Here is a 26,739-nt window from a genome sequence, read left to right as displayed (position 1 = left end):
GTATGAACATGGTTTATTCTGAATATTAGGAAGTCTATGGATATGTTAAGTCAGCCAATGACCAGGCACTGTTGTCTGAGCCCAACAAAAGCATGTGTATGCTTTGAACAAACAGGTCACTAGCAGATTGAAAAAAAAAAAGTTCAGAAAATCTAAATGCTGTATACAATACAGTCTTTGTTTAAACATCCCGAAATATCCAGTCGCCCAAAAATATATTTTTAATCCCAAAAATAACTATGCAAAAAGAAAAAACAGCTTGGTCTCACGTAATCCAAATCGAGAAGGAGGATTCCTCAGCAATAATATTCTTGCTGATCACGGCTTTGGAAATTAGCAGCTGTTAACATCACTGGGGCACGGTTTTTCTCAAACACAAGAAAGATTTCTTGTCACAATGTTTGCAATAGAATTATATACGTTTCTATCAGTACTACTTCAAATAGAATTTCTCGCAGTAAGTTTTTTTTTTTTCTCTCTCCATCTGCCATGCAAGCTGTACCAATAAAAAAGTAACATATGTTTTAGATTTTTCAAACTATTGGCTTCAACTCTTACAATCTGATTTCACTGATTTACACACCTACCCAAAAAACTGACAGGACTCATTTCAGGAATCAGTGGTGTTCTAATCCAGCAACATGCGTCAAGGAGTTCATTTCTGCTGACGTCAGTATATCGGCTGGCTACACTGCATCCCAGGTGTGCATTAAGAAATAATTTGAGAACCCTCACTGCTCCTAATCAGCTACAAAGGAAAGAGCAGCTCCTCTCAGTCAGTCACTAAACTCTTCATTAACTCTACAGATAACTGCTAATTAATGTGACTGAATCACATAGAAGTAAATCACAGTTACCTGCATCCACAAGGAAGACTGCTACACACCTATTTACAGTATACCGCTACCCCCATATTCTGGTACTCTTACTAACTTAAAGCTAAAGAACGGCTTTGGTAAGTAATTTCATTACAACTGGCCAAGCAGTTATCTAGAACAAACTATACAACAAACATACTGTACAGCTATGGCCAAAAGTTTTGCATCACCCTATATAATTAACTAACTTTGCCTCACAAAGTTGAATGAAACCTGCTGAATAATGTTACATTAACATATTGAATTACATACCACTTTGCGGTTTTCCATAAACTAACAACACTTGAAAAATGTGACATTTTAAATCTAACATGAAATACTGCACTTGTATTATGGCTTCCAGTACACTTTTGCGATATAATTTTGTACTTTCTTTGATTACACAATGTTAAATAAAAGATCTAAATTATGTTTTTTTTTTTTTTTATTTGTTTTTTTTTTTAAGGCTCAATCCTAAAATTCTAGGGGACACAAAATTTTTGGCCATAGCAGTACTTCGACACAGTAAACCTGTAACAAACAGATTCATTTGATGAACAGATCTTAAAGTTTTAAATCAATTTTCTGTTCCACAGCAAAAGCAAGAAAGGTGCACTTACCAACTCCCAGCTGAGCAACCTCTTCAAGGTCTGCCTGTGTTTTTGCTGCTGCGATCGTCTCTGGTAACCTCAAGGTGAATGGCAGGACATCCCTTCCAAGAGAAGGAGCAGCAGTTAATATGGGCGTCTCAGAACGGGAACAGAGTTAAACATTGCCTGCCTGGAGGCGGTTTACTTGGGGAGGAAGTTACAGCTGAAAAAAAAAAAAAAACTGCATACGGTAGGGCTTTTAAACTCGAGGGTTGTTTGCTTTTGACTGCTTTCTGAAGATCAATGTCTAGGAAATGTTTGTTTTTTTATGGTATGTGTAAAAAAATAGATAAAATTGTCATTTTTCTTTTTGACACTTGTTTGGACAACTTAGTCAAAATAAAAAAGGCATATACTTTGCCCCTCAAGCAATATAGCTTATAATTACAGTTTTTTTTTTTTTTTTTTTTTTTTTTTTGCAAAAAAGAAAACAAGAGGTTTGGAAATATTGCACTGAGCATGCTGCCTTCTATGGCAAGGGACTAGGGGAGGCTGGGGTGTTGGTTTTCAGAAGGGGAATTAACTGAATGACTGAGACCCCCTGGGAGGTTTCATTACCACATTATTTGTAACACATTGGGGGTCAAAGTGAGTTCCACCTTGTGACAGAAGTTTAATTATATGTGATGAGTTTCTTTCCATTTTAGCCTTGCTTTTTTGCTGCCAGTACAGCTCCAAAACATAGCATTTAGAAAAAAAATGACTAGTCTTAGATTTAAAAAAACAAAAACACAAGTTCTAAGTTAACATGTGTGTTGGAGCTACACTGAGGCTTGTCCCACTTCTATGTTTTTAAAGATCACATAGAGCACTACTTTGAGCAGTTATTTGTTCTGCAGATGAACAACTGCGAGAAAGAAAAAAAGATTCAATGCCTGCTTTCAAGTAGAGCTCTTTTTTTTTTTTTTTTTTTTTTTTTTTTAACAAGAATCACGCTTCTTGAATTCCAAGCTCTTTACAACAGTGCATGGACATTGGTTTAAAATGTGATCACCTGCTGTAGTAATACTTACAAATCAAAGTTAGGACTTAGAGAACGAGGACGCGAAAGCATTCGCGTTAGAAAACAAAACAAAAAATTCCAAGTGAAATCTCGCAGAAGCAAAAGAAGCCCTTGTTTTTCGCCCTTCAAAAAGTTGCTACCGCTTGTTGACTACAAGTGGGTTGAGATGGGAAAGTGGTTTGCCATCGCCCGACCAAATCTACTCAATTCCAGCTACAAATCACATCGCAAGACTTTCGCAGGACTGGCTTTTATAGTCAACTTCGGCTCTTCTTTACTACTTTTTTTGCAACAGTTTGAGTTAAATGTTTCATAAAACAATACGTGTTATTACTTTAATACGTACGAACAAAAAACTATTTTCTAATCATGGAGAGCTCTGCGTGGAGCAGTGTCTCTTTCAGTGTTGTTAATGCTTTTTAGATATATTTTCTTTTATTTCTTAAGTTCTTGGACATACTCACACGTCATCTGTGACGTCACCTACTTCTGTTCAAATTATTAATGTCTTAAAAGGCACAGTGCTCCATTACACTGAACTTCGATCAAAGCGAGGCTAGCAAATGTAAACAAACTAGAATACCAATGAAGAACGTATGAATGTTTCAACCACTTTAAAAAGATATTAACGTTTAGTTTTTAACATTTGGTTAAAAAAAAAAAAAAAAAAAAAAAAAAGAGTAAAAGATGTTATTTGTTTTGTACACTGTGAAGGTGACACCCGATGCGATCCAGAGCGCTCTACAGTCAGGGGAAATTTACATCGACTTGTTATGGTCATCAAAACGCTGACCGTCTTCCTAATTTGAAAACATCAGCTTTCAGGTACATAAATGCAGCAACTTGCTGTTTAATCTTGTCTCGTCCGATCGGAGGCGTTCTTTTTCGGAAGACAAACTGAAAGCTGATGTTCCTTTATTTCAATCTTGGAATACAGAAAGACTATGTGACTTTAAAAAAAAAAAACTTCTACTAGTATTTGATATCCAATATTTACCCAATACAACTGTACAATACTGTGTTACTTTGCACATACTTGTACAGAGATACCGCATAATTTTTATTTTTTAAGTGCATAATTCCCTGGGGTGTAATTTACGCCAGACGCGCCCAGAGAAATAAGAACACAGTTTATTTCATACACCATCTGTTTCTCTACGCGACCGATGTGAAAGCATGCATCGTATTAACAAAAACAAACAAACAAAAATTACGTTGGTTGAAAGACTTTTAACTAAGTTTTGTACTCTAAAGTAACATCTACATTTGCCAGCTGTCAAAAGCAACAGTTTTTATATTATTGATTTTGGTGTACTATTTAAAAGCTCTTGTGTGTTCATGTAGCTAAACCTACATTATTTGGTGGCCTTTCTGTGAATTCTTGTTTTTCCTTAAGTCGCCCATGGAATGGTACTAAAAATCACTGCCAAAATCGTATCCTTACCGATTATTAATGCTTACTGTACCACTACTAGACCACACTGCTGAAAAAAAAAGTTGGACTGCAAAGTAGCTCTCAGTTACTATGGAATACCCTGTGCTTATTAACCGATTCCATCTGAGGTTATAGGAAAATATAACTCATAAAAAGAACATCCAATTGCATCAATAGGAGTTACTTCCATGATATCCACCAACCACACTGGGCCCTGCAACTATAAAATACAAAACAAAAGAACACTAAAGCAAACTACAAGAGACACAAAGAGTGCCTCTAGGGCAGGGTGACTAGAGTCACATAGTTTTGTTGGCCTGTTTTGTCAATGCTTAAGGTCCATGCAAATTACAAATGTGTTTAAAATGCATCAATAACATTGTTTTTCTGCCTTACCTGCTGATGCAGTAGAAAGCAATGAGTCTAAACAAATCCGCAAAACTGATACCAGATCCTTCCAGAGAAAAAGCTACAGAAAGAAAAGAAAAAAAAAAAAGTGGTCAACATAAATATTGCACAATTCCAATTGAGCTTGTGCTGCAATGGAACTAACATGTTTCAGTCCAAATGAAAAGCTTGTTTTGACATACGAGAAGCAAAAGGCTCCCTCATAATGAAAAACATGTGTGCAGACTGCCTGCTCAGAGCAAAAATAGCACAAGTAGAAGAATTGGTAATCTGTTAGTAATGCCTGCTTGCTGAATTAAAACAAAAGTTTTAAAAGAATACAACCCTGTAAATCTGTATTAGCTAAGAACTTAGTGAAACATTAACCCACACCAACCAATATAAAACTGCTCGACAGACTAAAAAATAAATGTATTCCTGATTTACAACAGCAAATAACCTTGAGGTGGCCAGCGCATTCAGTTCTAGGTGACAAGCCTTGATTCTGCCAAGATCACGTAGACTGCAAACAGATACTGGATGTTTTAACTTAATCCTTTCAATTGATGATTTTTGTTCTTAAATCTGCGCCCAGTTCTGTAACCAAGTTGTGCCACAACCATAAAATAATGGCGGGAGCATCATTCAATCAGCTGGAGTCTTGTGGTTTCTTTAATATCAGTGGCACCACAGTAACTGTTGCTTCAACCTTTGTTTACAACTAGCACAAAGAGTACAATGTTATACACTATAGACTTTGCTATTCAGGATATAGTTCCATATAAATGATATTTAATAATGTCATAAAACTTGAATATTCTTTGTAATGAAGTTTTTTACACAGCAGAATATACTGCATTTATTTATGAAACCAGTGGGGTTGTTTTTCAATTAAAATGACACAGTGAACAGATGTCTGGTGTGTGTGTGTCTAACATACTGGTTTATTTACTTATTTATTTACTTATTTATTTTTAGAAATGTGATTTACTACATAGTAGTTTCTGGTATAATGAAAATAACCTGCCCAATGGTGCGAGTCTGACCCTTGGTTCAATAACTCTCCAGACGGGGAGAGAATAAAACAGATCTGATCATTTACAGCTCACATCCTAGTCTCTTATTACTGGTACATAAAACACTTTCCCTATAGCACAAGAAACAGGGTTAACTGTTACAAAGCACCTGCTGAAGCTTACATTTTGTTAATCTTTTTTTTTTTATTTTAGAAGAATATTATTTATGACAGAACATCATTTTTCAGTTAGTTTCCTTTTGGTGAAATAAGACAAAAAGGTTTTTGGTAAGGAATTAAATGAAAGTTTGACTACAGTAGACTAAACCCACCTGTCTTGATTCACCAGCTGTATGATATTAAAATACTGTAAAGGTGCTGTTATAGGTACACATCAGTTCAGGTCTAGATAGTTGCATATGTAGAGTTGTATACAGTATGTGTTCGGTTGTGGTGATATACAGATTGGATTACAGTATTTTAAATGTTAAATGGTATTTAAAAACTGATCATATGGTTTAATCTACAATCTCTAGGTAGCTGTAACAGGGTGACTTACTGATCTACACAGGATTCAGAAATGTCTAGGACACCACACAGGTGCCAGGATTTATTATTCACAAGGTGTGTCATTATTTGACACTCTTATGGTTGCTACCAGCAATGGTATCACCCTGAGGTACTGTACGTGTAGAAATAATAGTTTATAATCAAAAGGAGAAATAGAAAGGGAAAACAAACACTGCAAATAAAACTACAAGGAAAAGTGCTGTTAAGCAGGGTCTTGCAGCCTCTGCTAGCCTGCAAGGACACGGATCTGTTCCCTCAGTACACTTATATGGGGTTGCCCAGATCCCCCTAAGCTCAAATAAATAACATCCCAGGGACTGTATTTTTACCAGTTTGGGAACTTAAGCAAACTCAAATCGAGCGGCTGTCTTCCTGTGCCTTTATGTAGTCTCTGCTGCCGCCTTCTGCTTTATCAGGATTGTGTCAACGCCACGATTGACAGGCAGGCACCCCCCCCCACCCAGGACCATGAATGCACTTGATACCCAGCACAGTTCTCTCCCAGTCACAGTATCTTATATACATTTTGAATTGCTAAAGGCAACCTCTTTAAAACAATTAGAACATAAGAACATAAGAAAGTTTACAAACAAGAGGAGGCCATTCGTCCCATCTTGCTCGTTTGGATGTTAGTAGCTTATTGATCCCAAAATCTCATCAAGCAGCTTCTTGAAAGATCCCAGGGTGTCAGCTTCAACACATTACTGGGGAGTTGATTCCAGACCCTCACAATTCTCTGTGTAAAAAAGAAGTGCCTCCTATTTTCTGTTCTGAATGCCCCTTTGTCTAATCTCCATTTGTGACCCCTGGTCCTTGTTTCTTTTTTCAGGCTGAAAAAGTCCCTTGGGTTGACATTGTCAATACCTTTTAGAATTTTGAATGCTTGAATTAGGTCGCCACGTAGTCTTCTTTGTTCAAGACTGAACAGATTCAATTTTTTTAGCCTGTCTGCATATGACATGCCTTTTAAGCCCGGAATAATTCTGGTCGCTCTTCTTTGCACTCTTTCTAGAGCAGCAATATCTTTTTTATAGCGAGGTGACCAGAACTGCACACAATATTCAAGATGAGGTCTTACTAGTGCATTGTACAGTTTTAACATTACTTCCCTTGATTTAAATTCAACACTTTTCACAATGTATCCGAGCATCTTGTTAGCCTTTTTTATAGCTTCCCCACATTGTCTAGATGAAGACATTTCTGAGTCAACAAAAACTCCTAGGTCTTTTTCATAGATTCCGTCTCCAATTTCAGTATCTCCCATATGATATTTATAATGTACATTTTTATTTCCTGCATGCAGTACCTTACACTTTTCTCTATTAAATGTCATTTGCCATGTGTCTGCCCAGTTCTGAATCTTGTCTAGATCATTTTGAATGACCTTTGCTGCTGCAACAGTGTTTGCCACTCCTCCTACTTTTGTGTCGTCTGCAAATTTAACAAGTTTGCTTACTATACCAGAATCTAAATCATTAATGTAGATTAGGAATAGCAGAGGACCTAATACTGATCCCTGTGGTACACCACTGGTTACCACACTCCATTCTGAGGTTTTTCCTCTAATCAGTACTTTCTGTTTTCTACATGTTAACCACTCCCTAATCCATGTACATGTGTTTCCTTGAATCCCAACTGCGTTCAGTTTGAGAATTAATCTTTTGTGTGGGACTTTGTCAAAAGCTTTCTGGAAATCTAAATAAACCATGTCATATGCTTTGCAATTATCCATTATCGATGTTGCATCCTCAAAAAAATTGAGCAAGTTAGTTAGACACGATCTCCCTTTCCTAAAACCATGTTGACTGTCTCCCAGGACCCTGTTACCATATAGGTAATTTTCCATTTTGGATCTTATTATAGTTTCCATAAGTTTGCATATAATAGAAGTCAGGCTTACTGGTCTGTAGTTACCTGGTTCAGTTTTGTTTCCCTTTTTGTGGATCGGTATTACGTTTGCAATTTTCCAGTCTGTCGGTACCACCCCTGTGTCAAGAGACTGCTGCATGATCTTGGTTAGCGGTTTGTAAATTACTTCTTTCATTTCTTTGAGTACTACTGGGAGGATCTCATCCAGCCCAGGGGATTTGTTTATTTTAAGAGCTCCTAGTCCCTTTAACACTTCTGCCTCAGTTATGCTAAAGTTATTTAAAACTGGATAGGAACTGGATGACATGTGGGGCATGTTGTCAGTATCTTCCTTTGTAAAAACTTGTGAAAAGTAATCATTTAATATATTTGCTATTTTTTTTTTCTTCATCTACGATTTTGCCATTTGTATCTCAAACATTTAATCTCCTCTTTGAATGTTCGCTTGCTGTTGTAATATTGGAAAAACATTTTGGAATTGGTTTTAGCTCCCTTAGCAATGTTCATTTCTATTTCTCTCTTGGCCTTTCTAACTTCCTTTTTTACTTCCTTTTTGACTTGTGTTTGCAGTTCTGTGTACTCTTTCTGCATACTTTCTTTTTGGTCCTTTTTTAATGCTCTGTAAAGTGCCTTTTTTCGCTGAATATTTTTTTTAATTGATCTATTAAACCATTTTGGCAATTTAGTTTTACATTTAGATTTGTCTACTTTAGGGATGTAATTGTTTTGCGCCTCCAGTACTACATTTTTGAAGAACAACCATCCTTCTTCTGTGGGTGTTTTCTCTATTTTACTCCAATCTACTTCTGTTAGTCTCTGTTTCATACCTTCATAGTTTGCTTTTCTAAAATTGTAAACCTTAGCTTTAGTCATTACTTTTGGGGTTTTAAAAAACACTTCAAATGAGACCATGTTGTGGTCTGAGTTTGCCAGTGGTTCTCTGACCTCTGTTTTAGTTATTCTATCTTCGTTATTTGAAAAGACTAAATCAAGGCATGCCTCCCCTCTAGTCGGTGCCTTGACAAATTGTGTTAGGAAGCAGTCATTTGTCATTTCCACCATTTCTATTTCATCCTTCGCGCTACCCACCGGGTTTTCCCATTTTATTTGGGGGAAGTTGAAATCCTCCATTAGTATGGCTTCTCCTTTGCTACACACATTTTTAATGTCATTGTATAACAGATTATTTTGCTCACCGTCTGAATCTGGCGGTCTATAGCATGCTCCTATTATTATGCCCTTTGAATTTTTGTCCGTTATTCTGACCCATATTGATTCGGTTTTATTTTCTTTGTCCAGGTTTAACACCTGGGCTTCAAGACTGTTTCTTATGTATAGCGCTACCCCTCCTCCTCTTCTGTCCTGCCTGTCTTTCCTATACAGTGTATACCCACAAATATTATATTGTAACAGTTCCAATTAAATACAACACCACTAATAATAATATTTAAAAGTGCTATTAATAACACCCAGCATAAATAACTGCATATGTAGCTAGTGTACTAGAGGAGATACTCACTGTACTGACTCTCCTTTATTGGTAAGTCTCTGATAGAGGGTCCGAATTCAGTGCCAAGGCGCAGGGATATAACCTTCTTTTGCAGCTTAGCTGATTTCCTCACCAGGAAGATCTAACAGGAGAAAGACAGTGAGCTTACTGGAATGAGGTGCAAACAGCTCCTGCAGGGGCTGGACAGAACTGCTATAGGTAGAGTAGGTCCATCAAAGCTACTGTCTGCCCACTCGTTTAGCAGAAGCTTGTGCAGGATAAGGTATACCCCAGTGTAAGATTTTCTGCCACTTAAGGCTACTCATACTAGGTGAGAGGTACTGTGGGTTTCTAAGCCCATAACTAAATTCCACATTTTTCTGATCTCTGTTATTGCTTCAGAAGGTATACAGAACAGAAACAGTCTACAAGAAACCCCCCTATACGAAAAAGATAATTGAAGTAAATATTCCTAAAGCTACAGATGATATGATCTGTCTCTCCGTGGGACTCTACGTAATATATTGATTATATATATTATATATATATATATTATATATATATAATCTATAATATATATATATATATATATATAAGATATATACTAATTGCTTGTTTGTATATTTTAAATTACACATCATGGGTCAAAAATCATGCCTTTTACTCAAAGCATTTGCCAGGATACAGTAGATTTCACTTAGGAGCATCCCAGTGTATCCAGCTCATGCTACCTGCTGCAGCAATAATGGTGTTCCAATTGAATTAAAATGGTATATTATGGGCCAGAAAACCAAGTAAACAATATAAACAACTTAAAGAAAATAAAAATATTTTCAAGACCAAATTCAAAGAAAAAAACTTAAAAAACCCTCAAAAACCATCATCCGTAGAGTCAACCCCAATCTCACTGGTGTGTGAAGCAGGGATAGAAATAATTGCACAGCAGTTTCACCCATTCCAGGTTTTAACATGAGCTTGGTTAGCCACAGTGTAAAGGTAACAAGCTCAGGTGTGTCTTATTAAACATAGTAAAACAAGGAATGGATCAAGCCGCTATGCAATGGGAGTTTTCTTTTCATCCCTGTGAAGAGTTTTAAATATGGCTCTCACCCCAGGCTGCTGTTGTCGCAGGATTCGGTGTGCTTCGTCGTCACTCAAAGTGAGCAGAAGCCACACTGAATGGGACAGGATGAGCCGGTCCAGGATGCTGAGTTTCCTCTTCAGAGAGTCGTAGCCTGAATCTCGGGCACTGCTCTTTGTGTCCTTCTCCTGCAGGTACAGACTGCTGACATCTTCCTCTAAGCTGCTGCTAGGAGAGATCAAGCAGAGCTTATTATAAGCAGGGCTGCCAATTAGAAGAGGAAAGTCCTGCATAGATTCCTAAGCTTTAGTCAGCTTTATCAGTAAACATGCTATATTATTTTTCACCTTTGAATAATGAAACAAACAATACATAAATAAATATGTCAAAATGTGATATTTCAAGATGCAATGAAACTACATTGTTGTCTGTACTTACCTAGACAAAAACAAAACAGTCCATGAAGGATTCAGTGGAACACAACTTATATAAATATCGAAACTTTCTGCAAAGCAGTAGAAAAGGAGGTAAATATTGATAAAATATATTAATAAAATAAGTCCTTAATCCTGGTTGCCATAGGGCTCCAATGTTTTTAGCATTGTTACTCAACCCTTAACCATGTCTGAATACCAATAACAAACACTTTAGAGAGCAATGTCTCCCCCCTCAGGTATTTCCTGTCAAAGACTGCATTTTTTAGCTGTCTCTGTTGATCAAAAACAACCATTGTGTTTTTTGGTTCTCCTGCTGTACAAGTACATGATGCAATATTCTGTATTAAAAAGGACATGGAAACATTTTATTTAACTTGTGCAAAAAGAAAAAAAAAAGGTCAAGCACAGTTCCAAATCCAAGTTGTTCCTCTTGAAGGGGGGAAAAACAAAAAACAAAATCAGTCTCAAAATGATTCTGTGTGTTGGAAAGCACATGGAGAAATGGCTGGATTGGCGTATCTTCCTTTAAGTTTGTTTATTACAGCTTTCTTTTAAAAACCTGCCATGTATGAACTGAAGAAATGTTAACCACATTTATGCTGCTCTTCATATTAACTGTGGAGTGTGAAACCAAGAGGAACAACATTATTAATAACCTGTAATGTCAACCATGTTAAATAGTGTTTGGGAACGGTTACTTTTATAATTCACATTTAACTAAAAGCTGTACGTCATAGAATAACCTTCTTCTGACTAATTGTTTAGAGTTTCAGTATTTTTTTTTTTTTCAGGAGGAAGAAGTTATTGTTTTAATGTTTAATTTTACAAAGTTTATTAGTATGCACTTAACTGTGTTTTAGCTTTTCTGCAAAGTTTACAGTTCATCATACCCCCCATTTTTTTTTTTTATTATTGATGTTTAACCTATAGTCAAGTCAGCAGTAAGTTAAGCTCCTTCAATGGTTTAGTGTTAGAAGAACTGAAGCAGGTCATTTCCAATCTAAAAGATGTGATTCAGATAACATTCTGTGGCCTGCATACGAGTGATTCACTGACTGCTCTAAAGGTATATCGTAGTCTTCACTCAAGTTCTAATCTGCACTTTATATACCTAATACTCTGTGCTCTGAATCATAGCTTCTCTAGAATACAGCATATTGATGAGTGGGAGAAAATTGAATTTTCCCCAGTCAGTGAGATTATGATAACCTTTAGGAAATGTTTTATTTCAAAACAATGGTGTGCAATTCTATCCCAGATGGATGCTATTACCACTGATTTGACAGTACAGCAAAAGCACCATCAACAGTATCATTGTACAAGACCCGGTTACCTTTTTCACATTATCATCGCACGGTGGGTAACGGGGGATGGATTTGATGAGCAGCTTTGTACCATCTCTTTTTCCACCGTGAACAACCTTAACTGCCCAGGGAATGACTTCTTGTTCCTAGTGTTCATGCAAAATGTAATCAAGTTCGGGAATATGCATCTTGAAGGAGAATTATTTTAATGATGGAGAAGCAATGTTAGTTTCAATTTTGGAATCATGAAATACCAAAAGAATGTTCAATTTACGTCGTTTCCCTATTCGAACTTGGCATGATGCTTTTATCTTTGCATTTATTTTGGCACTCTCTGAAGCATTGTAGAAGGTGCTAATGCTGGCCTTTCCCTTGTCTGATAAAACACTGATGAGCTACTAGTCTAGGTCTGCATGCTTCCACAAAGGTACATTGTCTCGAGTTCTGGGATGTCTTGATAAGCAATGTTCCCAAACAAGAACAGGGAAGAACCTCTTTATTCTGGCAGGCTGTTAGCATTCCCTAAGATCAAAGCAGATGTGTAGCATGTCAGCCAAACATAAGATGATGTACGTGTAAAATGGAGTAAACACTTAGATAAAGAAATGTATTGTAAAATGTGATCTAAAGTTGAACATAAAACACAAAAACAAATCATTAAATGATAACCAGCAAGGCGTTATAATCATAACAGGCAATTAAATATCAGCTGTGATACTGCAAGTCTATGGATTCCCATAGATGAAACAGGCAGTGTTCAGGCAATGCCAAGGGAGGATTATGGGATTATTTAACTTTAAAAGAAGCCAAAAATATCTTATCTCCACTGCAGCCAGATCAGTCTTGTGTTAATCCCATTGAAATCTACTCTGTGAAGACAAATTAGGACTTAATTTGCTACTCTTCTGTATTAAACATAAAGACCTGCTGAACTGAACCTATGATCTTAGTCATATCCTATAAACACAGGACCATTTACTGTAAATATATACAAACACACAGTCAGTGCCTTGCAAAAGTATTCAGACCCTTCCTATGGTGTCTCATTTTGTGAAATTACGAAATGATGCATAGACATTTTTTTTTTAAACTTAATATTTTATTCAAAACTTGAATGCTCAAACTGAAGACTTCTAAGGGTAAGAAGTTACAGCAAATGTCAGTAAAAACTAAAAAGAAAAAACTAGTATCCAAAGTATTCAGACCCGTCAACTCAATATCTGGTGGAAGCATCTTTGGCAGCAACTACAGCCGCAAGTCTTTTTGGGTAAGTCTCTACCAACTCTGCACACCGTCTTGGTGCAATTTGTGCCCATTCTTCTTGGCAGATTTATTCAAGCTCTCACAAGTTGCTTGGAGATCGCTTATGGACAGCAGTTTTCAAGTCTTTCCACAGATTCTCAATAGGATTCAAGTCAGGACTTTGGGCCATTCACTTTCTTATTCGTAAGTCACACCAGTGTAGCTTGGCCTTGTGCTTTGGATCACTGTTCTGCTGAAAGGTGAATTTTCGCCCCAGTTGTAAGTCTTTAGCAGACAAACAGGTTTTGCTCTAGTATTTGCATGTACTTTGCTCCATCTATTTTTCCTTCAATCCTAACAAGCTTTCCAGTCCCTGCTGAGGAGAAGCATCCCCATAGCATGATGCTGTCACCACCATGCTTGACTGTAGGGATGGTGTTGACTGGGAGATGTGCTGTGTTGGGTCTGCGCCAAACGTAACATTCCAACTTGGTTTTGTCTGACCACAACACCTTTTGCCACATTTTTGCAGGATCACTAAGGTGCTTTGTTGCAAACTCCATGCAGGCTTTGAGATGGCTTATTTTTAGTAGTGGCTTCGTTCTTGCCACCCTGCCATACAGGCTATTTTTGTGAAGTGTTCTGGATATTGTTGACTAATGCACATTTTCTCCTATCTCAGCCTTTGAACTCTGTAGCTCTTTCAAAGTTGTCGTTGGCCTCACAGTGGCATCCCTCACCAGTTTCCTTCTTGCCCGGCTGCTCAGTTTGGAGGGACAGCCTGATCTAGGCAGTGTCTGGGTGATACAATGCACCTTCCATTTCTTGATGATTGAGTAGACTGTGCTCACAGGGATATTCAGAGGCTTCGATATTTTTTTGTATCCTTCTCCTGATCTGTGCTTTTCAATGACTTTATCCATGACTTCCTTTGAAAGCTCCTTGGTCTTCATGGTTGAGTCTTTGCTTGAAATTCACTACCTGACCAAGGAACCTCACAGAGACAGGTGTTTTTATTCTGAAATCATGAGCACCACTAATATTGCACACAGACAGAGGCCATTCAACTAATTGTGTGGCTCATTAAGGTCATTTTGTGCACCTGAACTAATTTAGGTTTGCCACAGCAAAGGGTTTGAATACTTATGCAATCATGACTTCCATTTTTATTTCCTATTAATTATCTATTTGCTTCTTTTTTTTTGTTTTTCCTTTGAATGTGTGGAGTAGGTTGTGTATATAACACATTAATTCCTACTTCAAAGTGTCATGACTGCAAGCTTTAAACAACAAAATGTGAAAACTGTGAGAGGGTCTGAATACTTTTGCAAGACACTGTGTGTGTGTATATATATATATATATATATATATATATATATATATATATATATTATATATATATATACACACACATATATATATATATGTGTGTGTGTGTGTTTGTATGTATGTATGTGTATGTATGTGTGTGTGTATATATATGTATATGTGTGTATATATATATATATATATATATATATATATACACATATACATATACACACACACACACACACACACACACACACACACACACACATATATACATACATATATACACACACACCACACATATACTGTAGCTGCAACTCCCTGTTCAAATAAATATTCAGTCACAATAAATAAGGGAGAACCAACAGCACTTGGCTTGTAGGTGCAGACACTGCTAACGCTATTGAGGAAATCACTGAGGAATGGTCACAGATCAATCAAGGGCAAGTAAGAAAACACAAAACACCACTGGGGTGAATAAGTGTTGTCCACTGACAGTGTTATGGCAGGGTTTTCTAAATATTGTTCAGAGTACAGAAACAGGCTTGATGTTGCCAAGAACACAATCTCCTTTTAGTTTCCTCTTTCATCTCCTGCTCGCCTCCTGTTTGGGTTGGGGGTTGCTTGCGCAAGATCACAGGATTTCATAATATATATTTTTTTCAGTCAAAGTAATGTGTTTACTTCTACTTAGCAAATACTTTGCTGTTATTAAAGAAATGCTACTCTGGGCGTTAGATCACTTGCACATTTTCAGTAACTTTGCAAATGTACATATGGGAATAAGAACAGCAAAAAAATGAAGAAAGAAAAAAATACATTTCAACTCTGCAACCTCCTCAATAGTTGCATATAAAAAGCCCATGGTGTAACTAAGGTCTACAACTCTTGGTAATTTGTACCGCAAGTTTTATAATTTAAAGTACAACTACAATCACCATTATATTCAGTATAGCATTTCCATTTTATTTAGTAACTGGTTTCATATTAGGAAAACTGGCTAATACCACGTGACACAATGTCTGTCTCATGTGAGTGTTAATGACGTACGAGAGTTCATTTCTGCTGAAGCCAGCCCAGTGGCAGCCACAAAGGTTTCCTTTTCCTTAATTCATGAAGTTTCTAAGCAAAGGAACATGCTTAGGTCAAGAAATGCACACCTCAGCATGTATTAGTTCCTTTAATAGCATAATGGTGTACATTTAAAGAAATAAGGATCTACAGCATGCAATCAGTGTACTTATAATATCATTCTTACATAACTGAAACCTAATTGTGGTCACCTCAGCATGTGGTAGTTCCTTTAACAACAAGGAATAAGGACCTATGCAATCAGTGCACTTACAATTTTTTACATAACTGAAACCTAATTGTGGCTGACAACGATTACTTCTCAACATAAAACGACATTCAGGCTTCAATTGACCAAGTCAATAAAACAGATTGCTGCTTATTCAAAACACTTTATTCACTGTCATTTATTGTGTTGAATCCACTTTTCTTTCTTATCAAATCAACAGCCACAAACAATTGGTAAACATTGGTATTCATGATCACAAAATATCAGCATAAAATGTCAGCTAATAACAGTTCAGAAATTGGCCCATTCACCATTAAATACCAACTCAGCAAGTGCACAATATAAGTTAATTAAGTATAAGTCTGTTCAAGCCAGAGGAATCCCAAGTACTGGTTTTATCCTGCATACATATTTATTTAACGCAGTTGCTAGTGATCAATTTCAAGTAAGCAGGGCACCCACGCCTTCATAGTAAAACCTTTTGCCCTGATCTTGTTTATTTATTTATTTGTGCCATACTGGAGGGGCAATAGCACTTCATTCTCACATTTCTACAAATTAACCATTTCTCATAGTATTTCCTGCTGTTTAACTACTAAGCAAAAGGAAAAGCCTTTTGGCGACTGCTGGCGAGGGGAAAGAGCAAGGTCCAGAGGCGTCAGATTCAGCACTTATCAAACACATCAAATACACAGGTAAACCTTGTTATAAACTGATCCGGATAGGAAAAAAAAAAAAAAAAACTTTGCGTTTATTAAGCACACCACCCAAACTGCAGCTTCCAGTTTATCAACAGTTGTTTATTCACATACATTTCGTGCAAGGAATAGTGTATCGGGACATAGATGAATTCAGGTCTCAGTTTAAATTTAACGCAAGCCAATATAAGCAAGAACGAACTAGAGAACTGTTTGATAACAAATATCTTGGACAGACAATTAAAATAAATATTCAATTTTAATAACCTGAAGTTCAACATTGACATCATTTTTGGTACATGCCTAAAAACAGATCCATATTAACCAGCTTACAGCAGCTAACACTCTTGCCTGCATTAAAAAGAACTGCACTAGACTTGTAGACACTGCAACGCTCTAGTCAATAAAACCACGGGAACCAACTTGTTAGTATGTACAACTCTTCCTCACACAAATAACATGCTCCACTCCCCACAGCCCATCATGCTGTTTTCCATGTGGCTGGGAAGCTGGCACGACGGGGGTTAAGTGTCCTGCTGTTTGCCTGCAGAGAGAAGATGGAAGAACAGTGACTTACCTCTGCATGTCTGGAGTTTCAGGGTCCCCGTCGGCTGCAAGGCCCGTCTGTACCATCTCCTGCTTCAGCTCTCCAATCTCCGAAGCAAAGGTGTTGATCAGCTGCTTGAAGAACACAAAACACAGCAATGTTATGAGGGGCAGTGTATAGGATGCTGTTAGTCATTTTTCTAGGAACGTGGCAATTGCCAACATCCTGAGATTGTCATCTGCAAGGACTTCCCGTTTGTTAAACAAACAGAAAAAAGTAGTCCAAGTACCGCGAGGACCAGGGCTCCAATTTAAAAGAAGTGCTGTTAACATCCAGTCAGGCTGCTCAGTGGTTGGCTTTTACCTCTAACTATATACAGACTTTGTAAACCCTGATTAACCCCTCTATATAATAGTCAAGAAACACAAAATACTTCTGATAACATGCCACAAGCAACATAAAAACTCCTTAACTCATATGTATCCACACCACTTAAATATAACCTTAACATTAATATTTATTAATTTGCAAAGTGCATACAAATTTGAGAAACAGGATGTATGCGGTGACTTGTGTGGTTCTAAAATGTGAGGTAAATGTTAATGTACATAAATTACACACCGAAGCCTGAATCAGTACAAACAGAAAGCTGTTTTCTGTTTATTTTATTCCCCTGTACTTTTGTAATTAATTTACTGTTAAACATTTCCTTTTGACTAATGCACAAAAAGTTCTGGTTATAGCAGCAGATGCCGTTGCCAAAAAGAATGAGAATTTTGGAAATGCCCTAAAAAACAAGCATTTACACCATGCAATTGAGCCATTAAACCTTTGTGAAAATCACCACTGCATACCCCAAAGAACACTTAACTGATATAGAAAGGAGGACAACACTTTAGCACTAGGTTAACTACACTTATCAATGTCAGAAAATAAAACTGGAAACTTTTGTAGGTTCAGCATACTGCAACATGTACATCTATCTGTCCTTTCTGTATTTTCAAACAAACTTTATAAATATGAATTTGGATTATTAATGTTAGTTGTTAATCAGTAAGCACCAATGCTTCCAAGTCTCTATCCATTGTTGAGTTAAGGTCATTACACCCATAAAAATCTACACTTTATACAACTCAGACACTCAACAGGACAGATATTTATGCATATAGCTATGGCCAATAATTTTAGGATTGAAAAAATAAAATAAAACTGTATGAATATAATTTAAATATTTTATTTAGCATCATATAAACAAAGAAACTACAAATTATATTGCAAAAGTCTACCAGCAGCCATAATAGTAGTATGGTATTAATGTTAGAGTTGTCTAAATGATCAATTTTATATTACAAAGCAGAATGTAATTCCATATGTTAAAGTAACATTATTCGACAGGTTTCACTCACTTTATGAAGCAAAAATTAGTTCAATCTATAGGGTGATGCAAAACTTTTATTTTACACATATGCAGGACTTATAGTGATACAAAAAAAAATTCATTTAGCCATTAAAATGGCCTCATGCCAACCTTACCCCCAAGAAGATTTCCATTTTCCATATTCTGCATTTATACTTAGTAAACTAGCTCTGAATTGAGGAGTTCATATCAGCTTGTGATCCTCACACATGTACTGTTAAAGATTACTTGTCATTGTAAGGCAGTTTCATCACATGACTATACCCATTCTAAAAATGATATTCAAGCAGCCTTCAAAATGATTTTGTTCCGTTTGTTGCAATATTCCTGTTATCTGGCAACTCTCCAATTGTTTTAAAATGTTGATGTAATACTGGCAATGCACAGTAGATGGCAGCGGTTATCTGTCATTTTGGGGAGAAACTAGCTATGAGAACTTCACAGCTAATCCTTACGATTCCTGTAGTAAACGCATGGCAAAGTGTAACAAGAAGGACATTTCTTATGGTTCTTTTTTTTTAACCATCATACTACATTGTCACTATTATTATTATTATTATTATTATTATTATTATTATTATTATTATTATTATTATTATAAAAAAACTATTTTAAAACATGATTAACTTTGTACCCAGCACATTTATGGAAAAGAAGACCAAAGCATTTTGGCATGTGTGGTACATCCCAATGCTGTGCATGGTTACATCTGAACAGTCACAATGGAATGTCTTCTGTCTGTGGCTCCATGACCTGTCGTTAGATGAAGGACTACTGTCCGATACAGTACTATTCACAAGGAGCCTCTTCCTAAAAAGGTTATAAAATCAAACTCCTTTTATCACAGTTTATAAGTCATAACACGCATGTACACAGGTATTTTCTATCAGGATATGTGACCAGATATCAATGTAGATACAGTAAGGGTAGTTATCAGTGCGGGTTTTTCAAACAGATTACACTATCAGGTAATTACTGTAATCTGGTACCAGTAACCAGTGGGCAGCAGTTCCGTGTGATCTAATATGGTATAGTCCTGATTAGGATATCAGATATTTCTGCAATCATATTGTCAATATTTTTCAAAACTTTGCAGCTACTACCCTGTTTTTATGAAATACGTGGATGAGGTAGTTAGTGTGGCTGGAGTATTGACATCACCTCAATATCTCATATTACAAGAAGCCAAAAACTATATTGTGTATGGCATGACTGGCATCTTTTATGATTACCTAGATCAAGCCATTCAAATAAAAATAAATGAATAAAAGGAGAGCTAAAATAAGGTCTAAATACATTTGGTTACTTACTTAATATGTTAAACATACCGAAATGTTGGGAAGTTGGCTCTTTGAGCAAAAACTAATATATCCTATAAATACCTCCAATGTTTTGATTCAAACACATGCTCCCTTGAGAAAGATATGTACAACATACTGGAAAGTTGGGGAGCTGGCTCTTTGAGCTAAATATATATATATATATATATATATATATATATATATATATATATATATATATATATATATATATATATATATATATATATATACACACACACACACACACACACACACACACACACACACACACATATTATATATATGTTTTGTTTTTTTTGTTTCTCAGTCTTGGGGAATGTGGTATATATTTTGTATTGGGGGAATGTGGTATTCCTTACAGTACATTCTGGAGAGCATTGGAACAATTGGCTTGAAGTGAAGAAATAATGCATTGTGGTAGACAGCCTTCTAATGTTGTTTTGCATTTCATTTGGTGAATATCTTGGAAGTCATTTCTGCAAGGTGGACACTCGTCATTCATGCAATATTGTGTCATAACCCTTATGTAGTACATTTAAAGGCCCTAGAAACACATAGGAGAAGCTGAAGTGAGTCGCCTCGCTGGGCAGAAGGGCTACCTGGTCTTCTGGCCATGTTTTATGTTTTTGTTCTTAACGTTTCAAGGTGGAAATCTGATTTTTTTTATTATTATTTATTTAATACCGGTACAAAAACGATGTCCCACCAGACAACACCTTTACAATTGGCAGTGAGCAGAATCCTCTTTACAAAATGTTTTTATTACCATTTTTGATTTACTATAACATGAATAACCTTTGAAATTATGAATGCCACTATCAAATTAGACCAATGAGCATGCCATTTACAGTAATAAAATGGATCAGGTTAGCACAGCATTCCAATTGCCTGAACAAGATTCCAAGCAGTGCTTTTGTTAGACAACAGTGTACAGCGTCTTCTGGAACGGACCATTTTATTCACAAGAACACAACATGATGTGCTTCATTCTGAAATGTTCAAACAGCTTTACCTTGTTTCTAACAACGCATCTATCAGATCGGTATTTCACACCTCAGTGTGTTCTACTGCTTAAATAATGTGCGTTAGTGCCAATGTTGTCTCTAAGTCATGATATGTCCTGCACTGTACTATTTAAAAAGTTTTTGTATGCGTTTATGTGGTGACTATTTCTTATCGGTGTCAAAATGCAACTTTAACATTATCCGAGACACAAATTATATATTTTAAAGCACAGTCTGACAAAGAGGTATGGGTTAAATAACTTCCTACAAACTACAGTATAACACTGTATTGGTTCTGTAACTCTGAAGTTGATGCTAAGCAAGAATTACAAAGCAATAACGTCTTATAATAATAGCTTAGATCTGCAGGAGTCCATTCTTCGAAGAAGATTCTCAAACAATGTAGTGATATGAAACAAACTTGGTGGTGCAATGTGTGCAAACAGTTTATTACTATGCAAATGGCATCTTACTACAGCAGTGGCAAGAACATGCATTTAAGATTTAGTGCAATGGAAGAAAATTGAACAAATAGTTGTTTTCCATGTTTATCATTGCGTTGTGCAAATTTTAAGAGTGGAGGTACTGCATTTAGAGTGACAAGTTTGTCAATGAAATAGACCCAATAAGAAATAAATAACTGTTCTACCATGGTGTGATCTACCCAAACACAAGCCAGACCTCATGAATAAGAAGTTACATTAAGTGCCACGACCTAGATTGTAATACCCTCAAGGTCTTGGTATAATGATGAATGTCCATGCCAAGTTTCATCCCAATTTGTCGACTGATTCTCCAAAGTGAACACTTCTATTTCACAATAATAGGACAGTATTTAATGCTCCTACAATTCTAAGAAGTCAAAAAATTCAGTCGTGTGTTTAAAACAAAAGGGTTAACTGGCATCTAACCTGTTTCCCCAAGCAAAGCACATTCCAGTCAGCTTACTAAAATTGTGGCAGAAAAACAAAACAAAACAAAACTTTGCAAATGATGCAATGATGTGTGTAACAGCTGAATCCCTGTCTGAATATATGTTGTTAAAAATAATAAAATAAAAATGGAAATTAACACTTGTATAAAGAAGGTATTCAGGTTTAGTCTGCAGATAGCAGAACATTTACTTATTTATTTTAAAATGACTCCCGCTTTCCCCTTGTCTTTTAAAAGGAAAATCTGATGTTATGTACATGGGACAGCATGCTATAAATCTCTTCAGTGTTCTGCTATGCAAGCTCAAAAAAAGTAGATACTTCCAGACAACCAGGGGATTTTAAGAGTTTAGATCCTAAAAATTGAACCAAAAGATATTGGCGGTCAGGGCTTCTCTAAATGGGGTTGATTAAGCCAGTGGGCATGTCAAATAGAAGGTCCCTCAGGCATGCCAGGAATTTAGTCAAATATTCACAATCCTGTTGCACTTGTTGGAAAAAGATTGGCACAGCCAGCTGTATAGCCCAATACAATATGTGATACCACCAATTATTCTGAAAACAGGCAGTCTACTGAAACAAGGCACAGGACCTGGTATTAACAAGTAAAGTTAAACATAACTATCAAACTATAATATGCATTATTTCTTGACAATTTCTAAAGGTGTATGTTTTTGCTAATTAGTACCATTGATAACAGTGAAATCCCCCCCATTAGCAACCCCCTTTGTAGGGTCCCCTTTTGTGACATACCCATGCCCCTTGATTCCTTTTAAGTTTGCAGTATACACTTTTGTTTCAACCCAGTCTCTAAATACAAGGGACATGAAGCTTCGTCAAAGGGTGTCAACTGAACTTTAATACAAGCTTCATATTCTAGTTATTTACTTAGGAAAAATTCTAAATTTCATAAGTCCCGGGGTGGAGTAAAAGAATAGTATGAACTCGATGATCCCTAGTTTGTCTTTTTGCTTGCAGCTGCAAATCTAGTTATTGGCAACAGTAGCAACAGTAATCAAAAACAACTATGAGAGCCCATGCACCAGCAACAGCAGTATTACACAATCCTTGGTTTCAAAGACCTGGCTGGAACAAGGTCCTGGAGTGGAGCGGATTGAAAGAGCCACAAGTTAGTGCCTGGTCTAGAGGGTTTCATGCTTCAGTAAGATCAGTTTGTCTCTCACAGTTAGAAGCTGTGGTGGAGCATCTGGTTCAGTTGTGGGTCTCCCAGCAAGTATTACTTTATATGTTATTTGTATTTTCCTGTTTTCTCAATTTCACATGGGCTTGCTTTACAAACACTAAAGGCACTGGCATAACTACCTTGCCAACCATTATTTTGGTCCTGCCAATAGTGTTAAACAAAACAAGCCAAGCCACATATACCCAATAACCAACCAGCACACGCTTTATTTTGGGCAAATAAAAAAAAAAACACATATTGAAAAACAAACAAATGCATGGAATGTAAACACTTAATTGTAACACAATATCTCAGGTCTTTTCCTCAAGCACATTTACTAAGCTCAACATTGCTGTCTAGAAAAAAATAAAAATAAATCTGAGCACGCTTTTACCTCCAGTACCCAAACCGAACTAAAAAGCTTCAGGATGCTTTCCTTTCAGCACTTCCATCGCATACTGTGTTTTTTTTTTTTTTTTGTCTTTCTGTTTTGGCTGGGACCCCAGCAATTTCTCTGCAGCTGGCACTCTACAGAATAGGTTTCTGACAAGCACTGTTTGCTAGGAAGTGAGAAGATATCAGCCAGTTTACAGAAAAACAGAAAATCAGACCAAAAAAGAAATCACAATACCTTGAAGAAGCTTCCTGTCCTGTCCAGCCGGCAGGGATCAATTAGTATGCTCGACATCCTCCCGTCTGTGTCTGTAAAGGCTGCCTAGCCCCTGAAGTCCTGAAAGTAGAGACATTTAATGGTTAGTCCAGCCTGTAGGAAATTCCATCGTGAGCCGCAGGAACAGTCACAACATCAGCTCTGCCAAAGTTTCTTTTTCTGTCAACAGCAGCCTTGTGCTTATTCCCTCTCCTCCCACCTCCAAGATATCCTTGTTATTCCTGCTTGCGTGCTCTGGTTAAGCCCACCGGGTTGACTTTGTTTTGGTTTGCCCAAAACAAACCCTCCCCTCCATCTCCACCCCAGTCTCTTGAGCTGTTACTGCAAGTCTTAATAAATGAATGTTCTCAGACAGTCTAGTGTGCACTCCCATGCGTATAGGGGTGCTGTAATGGATTAAAGGACTGCCTTGCAGTGCTGGCTTATCACCCGCTAGCCTTGCTTTCCAATTCCAGACCATGCTGAAGTGATTAAAAGTCCTCTAGTGTTTGCAGATGTACAAAGCAGCAGTACACTTCAGCAAGGTTAGAAACTAACAAAATGATGGTACTTTTGAAACTTACTAGTCCTTATGAAGTTTCTGAGATCCTTAAATGTTATTTTCCTAAAAAACAAACAGATACAATAAACATTAATGCTCATTCCCAAATACATTGATTGGGTTTCTGCATCTGCCTTCCCCACATTCTGAACCCCAACACTGTTAACAGCATACTTCACGTAACATATCGCTGCCTCAGTAATGGAACAATCTGTAGAACCATCCTAGACAACCAACAAATATTTAGCAGTTGGGCTGGATGCAGGGTCCTCACAATAGCGTATATATACTCCTGTGCCTGTTTAGAATTTTTATAGGTTTTCCCCACATTTAATTATTTTGCCTCATCCAGGTCAAACATCCATTCAAATGTTTATGGTGTGTAGTAATTGTTACGTTTTTCAAGTGCCTTGTTTGGCAGTCATTGCCTTCATCAGTTTCACACAGTTATAGTGATGACTTGATTTTTCATGTGCTTTAAAATCAACTATTAAAGGTAGACGACCCATTCACAAATGTGCCACTCTGGCTTTTGTCACACTGAAAAGTGTGCTGCCTCTTCTCTCTGTCACATTCGCTGTGTTTGCGAATCATCGCCTTTTTTTCCCCAAATCAGTGCAGACTCACCAGTCTGGATTGCAAGTAGCTTTGAAAATTGCAATTAAGCAGTAGCGTAGCTGGACAGCTACAAGAAGCTCGGCAGTTCAATAAAAAAAAACAAAAAAAAAAAAACAAATAAAAACTGTGCAGTTATTCTGTATATTTCATCTGGTTGCCGCCTACCGGAAAAATGCAGGCATTTCCTTTGGTGCCTTGTAGACAAGCGTCTTAGGTTAGATAACTCTGGGCCATAGCGCACACAGAGCAAAGTTCTTAAAATCCTCTGCTGCAGATGTAAACAAAACAAATTAGAGCAGATCGAACGATAACACGAAAAATGAGATCACCGTGACTTACAGTACTGTAGAACATCCTCTGTATGCACACATTCAAAATGTAAGTTTGTCATACACACAGACATGTCAAAGGGATGAAAAGATGACCATTGCATAGCAGTTTGATATATTCCTAGTTTAATACAAGTTTAATAACACTTGAACTTGTTACCTGTACTCTGGCTAATCAGGCTCATTTTAAAACCAAGAATGGGGGAAACTGGTATGCAACAGGATTCATATTTCCATCCATGTGTCTCCATATATCCACAGACTGATACTATCAATACTGCCCTAACCAAGTTTTAGAAAGGATGGAGAGACTCCCAGACAACCTCCACATACTGTACTCCAGAACAGATTTCAACATAACTGCACATGCAGTACAAAATGAACGTCTAAAACAGAAAAGCGTGCAGGGGGCAATGATAATGTTCTAGTGGAACTGGAAGTATTCATTTATTTATTTTGTAATATTTACATCAACAGCCACCTTCATTGTCACACCTTTAAATACAGTGAACTTACAGTGCAAAAAAATCGGTCGCCAAAGAGACTGAACATTTGTTGCTACTTAATAGAGGTTGCTGCTATTTAAAGATACCCCTCTCGCACGTATTTTGAAAAAAAGAAAATACCTTCTGGTTAACACAGGTATTACAATGCTTTTCTAAAAGCAAGCCATTAGCATTTCTAATATTTTGTGGGAAGAAAACACTGAATACAAAGTCAGCTAGTAAATTACAGTACTAACTCCTGTTAATGTCAGAAATCAGTCAGTATTTTCATCTGGGTGCTGAACTAGGGGTAACAACATGCGAAAAAAAACACATGGAAGGAAAAGAATGAAAAAAATGAAATCAAGTTCAGGCTAGTTGGGATTTTTTTTTTTTTTTTTTTCCCAGAAAAGAACTAAATGTGGGTAGAATCAAAACGCATGGTCTTGCAGTGGAACTGTCCTCAAAGTAGCTGAACAGCATTAATGTTGTTGTTTTTGATTTTGTGACGTTCCAGAGATATTTTTTTTACTGCCTTTTTTTCTTTTCTAAAAGACAACAATCCCTGGGCTTTGTATTGTAGATATTGTCCTTCTGTTTTTAACTAATTTCTTCATACATCACAAGGCATCGTGAGAACCGCAACAGTTGAATATTATTTACAAAATCAGGCAATGCGACCAACAGATAAACAGGAAGGCCGCCTCATTAGTCCTCAGTTGCATTGTGTAAACAAACAGAATTTGATTAGACGCACTTAACATGCTCAACATGCCTGGGCAATTGCTGTTTACAAACACAGGCCTTGTTTTGCTTTCCAACAAGTATTAAAGTCAGGAAAAAAAAATTAGGGGGATATTAAATTAAACGCTTAGCTTGTTCACTTAGTTATGGTTCAAAACACAGATGGTAAGATTAAGGAAGCATTTTTAAATGCTTTTTAAATGCAGAATACACAAGATATATTTTTTTTTTTATATATATATAGCCTAATATAATATTATAGTATATATATACATATATATATATTATATATATAATAT

General features: G+C 36.7%; 1 protein-coding gene across 7 annotated transcripts in view; it reads right to left on the bottom strand.

The window, feature by feature from the left end:
- LOC121315728 (ras and Rab interactor 2-like) overlaps nt 1–26,739 on the bottom strand; it is a 73,081-nt gene that overhangs the window by 16,151 nt on the left and 30,191 nt on the right. For 3 of the 7 annotated variants that reach the window (XM_041250075.1, XM_041250077.1, XM_041250076.1), the window contains 7 exons: nt 24,287–24,327; nt 23,685–23,783; nt 17,226–17,329; nt 10,386–10,584; nt 9,306–9,417; nt 4,342–4,414; nt 1,478–1,569 (listed from right to left, as the gene is read on the bottom strand). In XM_041250075.1, the coding sequence (XP_041106009.1) occupies nt 1,478–1,569; nt 4,342–4,414; nt 9,306–9,417; nt 10,386–10,584; nt 17,226–17,329; nt 23,685–23,741 (637 nt within the window). In that variant the 5' untranslated portion in view covers nt 23,742–23,783; nt 24,287–24,327. The remainder of the gene's footprint in view (nt 1–1,477; nt 1,570–4,341; nt 4,415–9,305; nt 9,418–10,385; nt 10,585–17,225; nt 17,330–23,684; nt 23,784–24,286; nt 24,328–26,739) is intronic. The other 4 variants (XM_041250078.1, XM_041250079.1, XM_041250080.1 and 1 more) reach the window with 3 other exon arrangements.

The sequence above is a fragment of the Polyodon spathula genome, chromosome 5 (genome assembly GCF_017654505.1).
Source record: "Polyodon spathula isolate WHYD16114869_AA chromosome 5, ASM1765450v1, whole genome shotgun sequence".
Taxonomy (NCBI): Eukaryota; Metazoa; Chordata; class Actinopteri; order Acipenseriformes; family Polyodontidae; genus Polyodon; species Polyodon spathula.
This window is presented reverse-complemented; position numbering and strand designations above follow the sequence as displayed.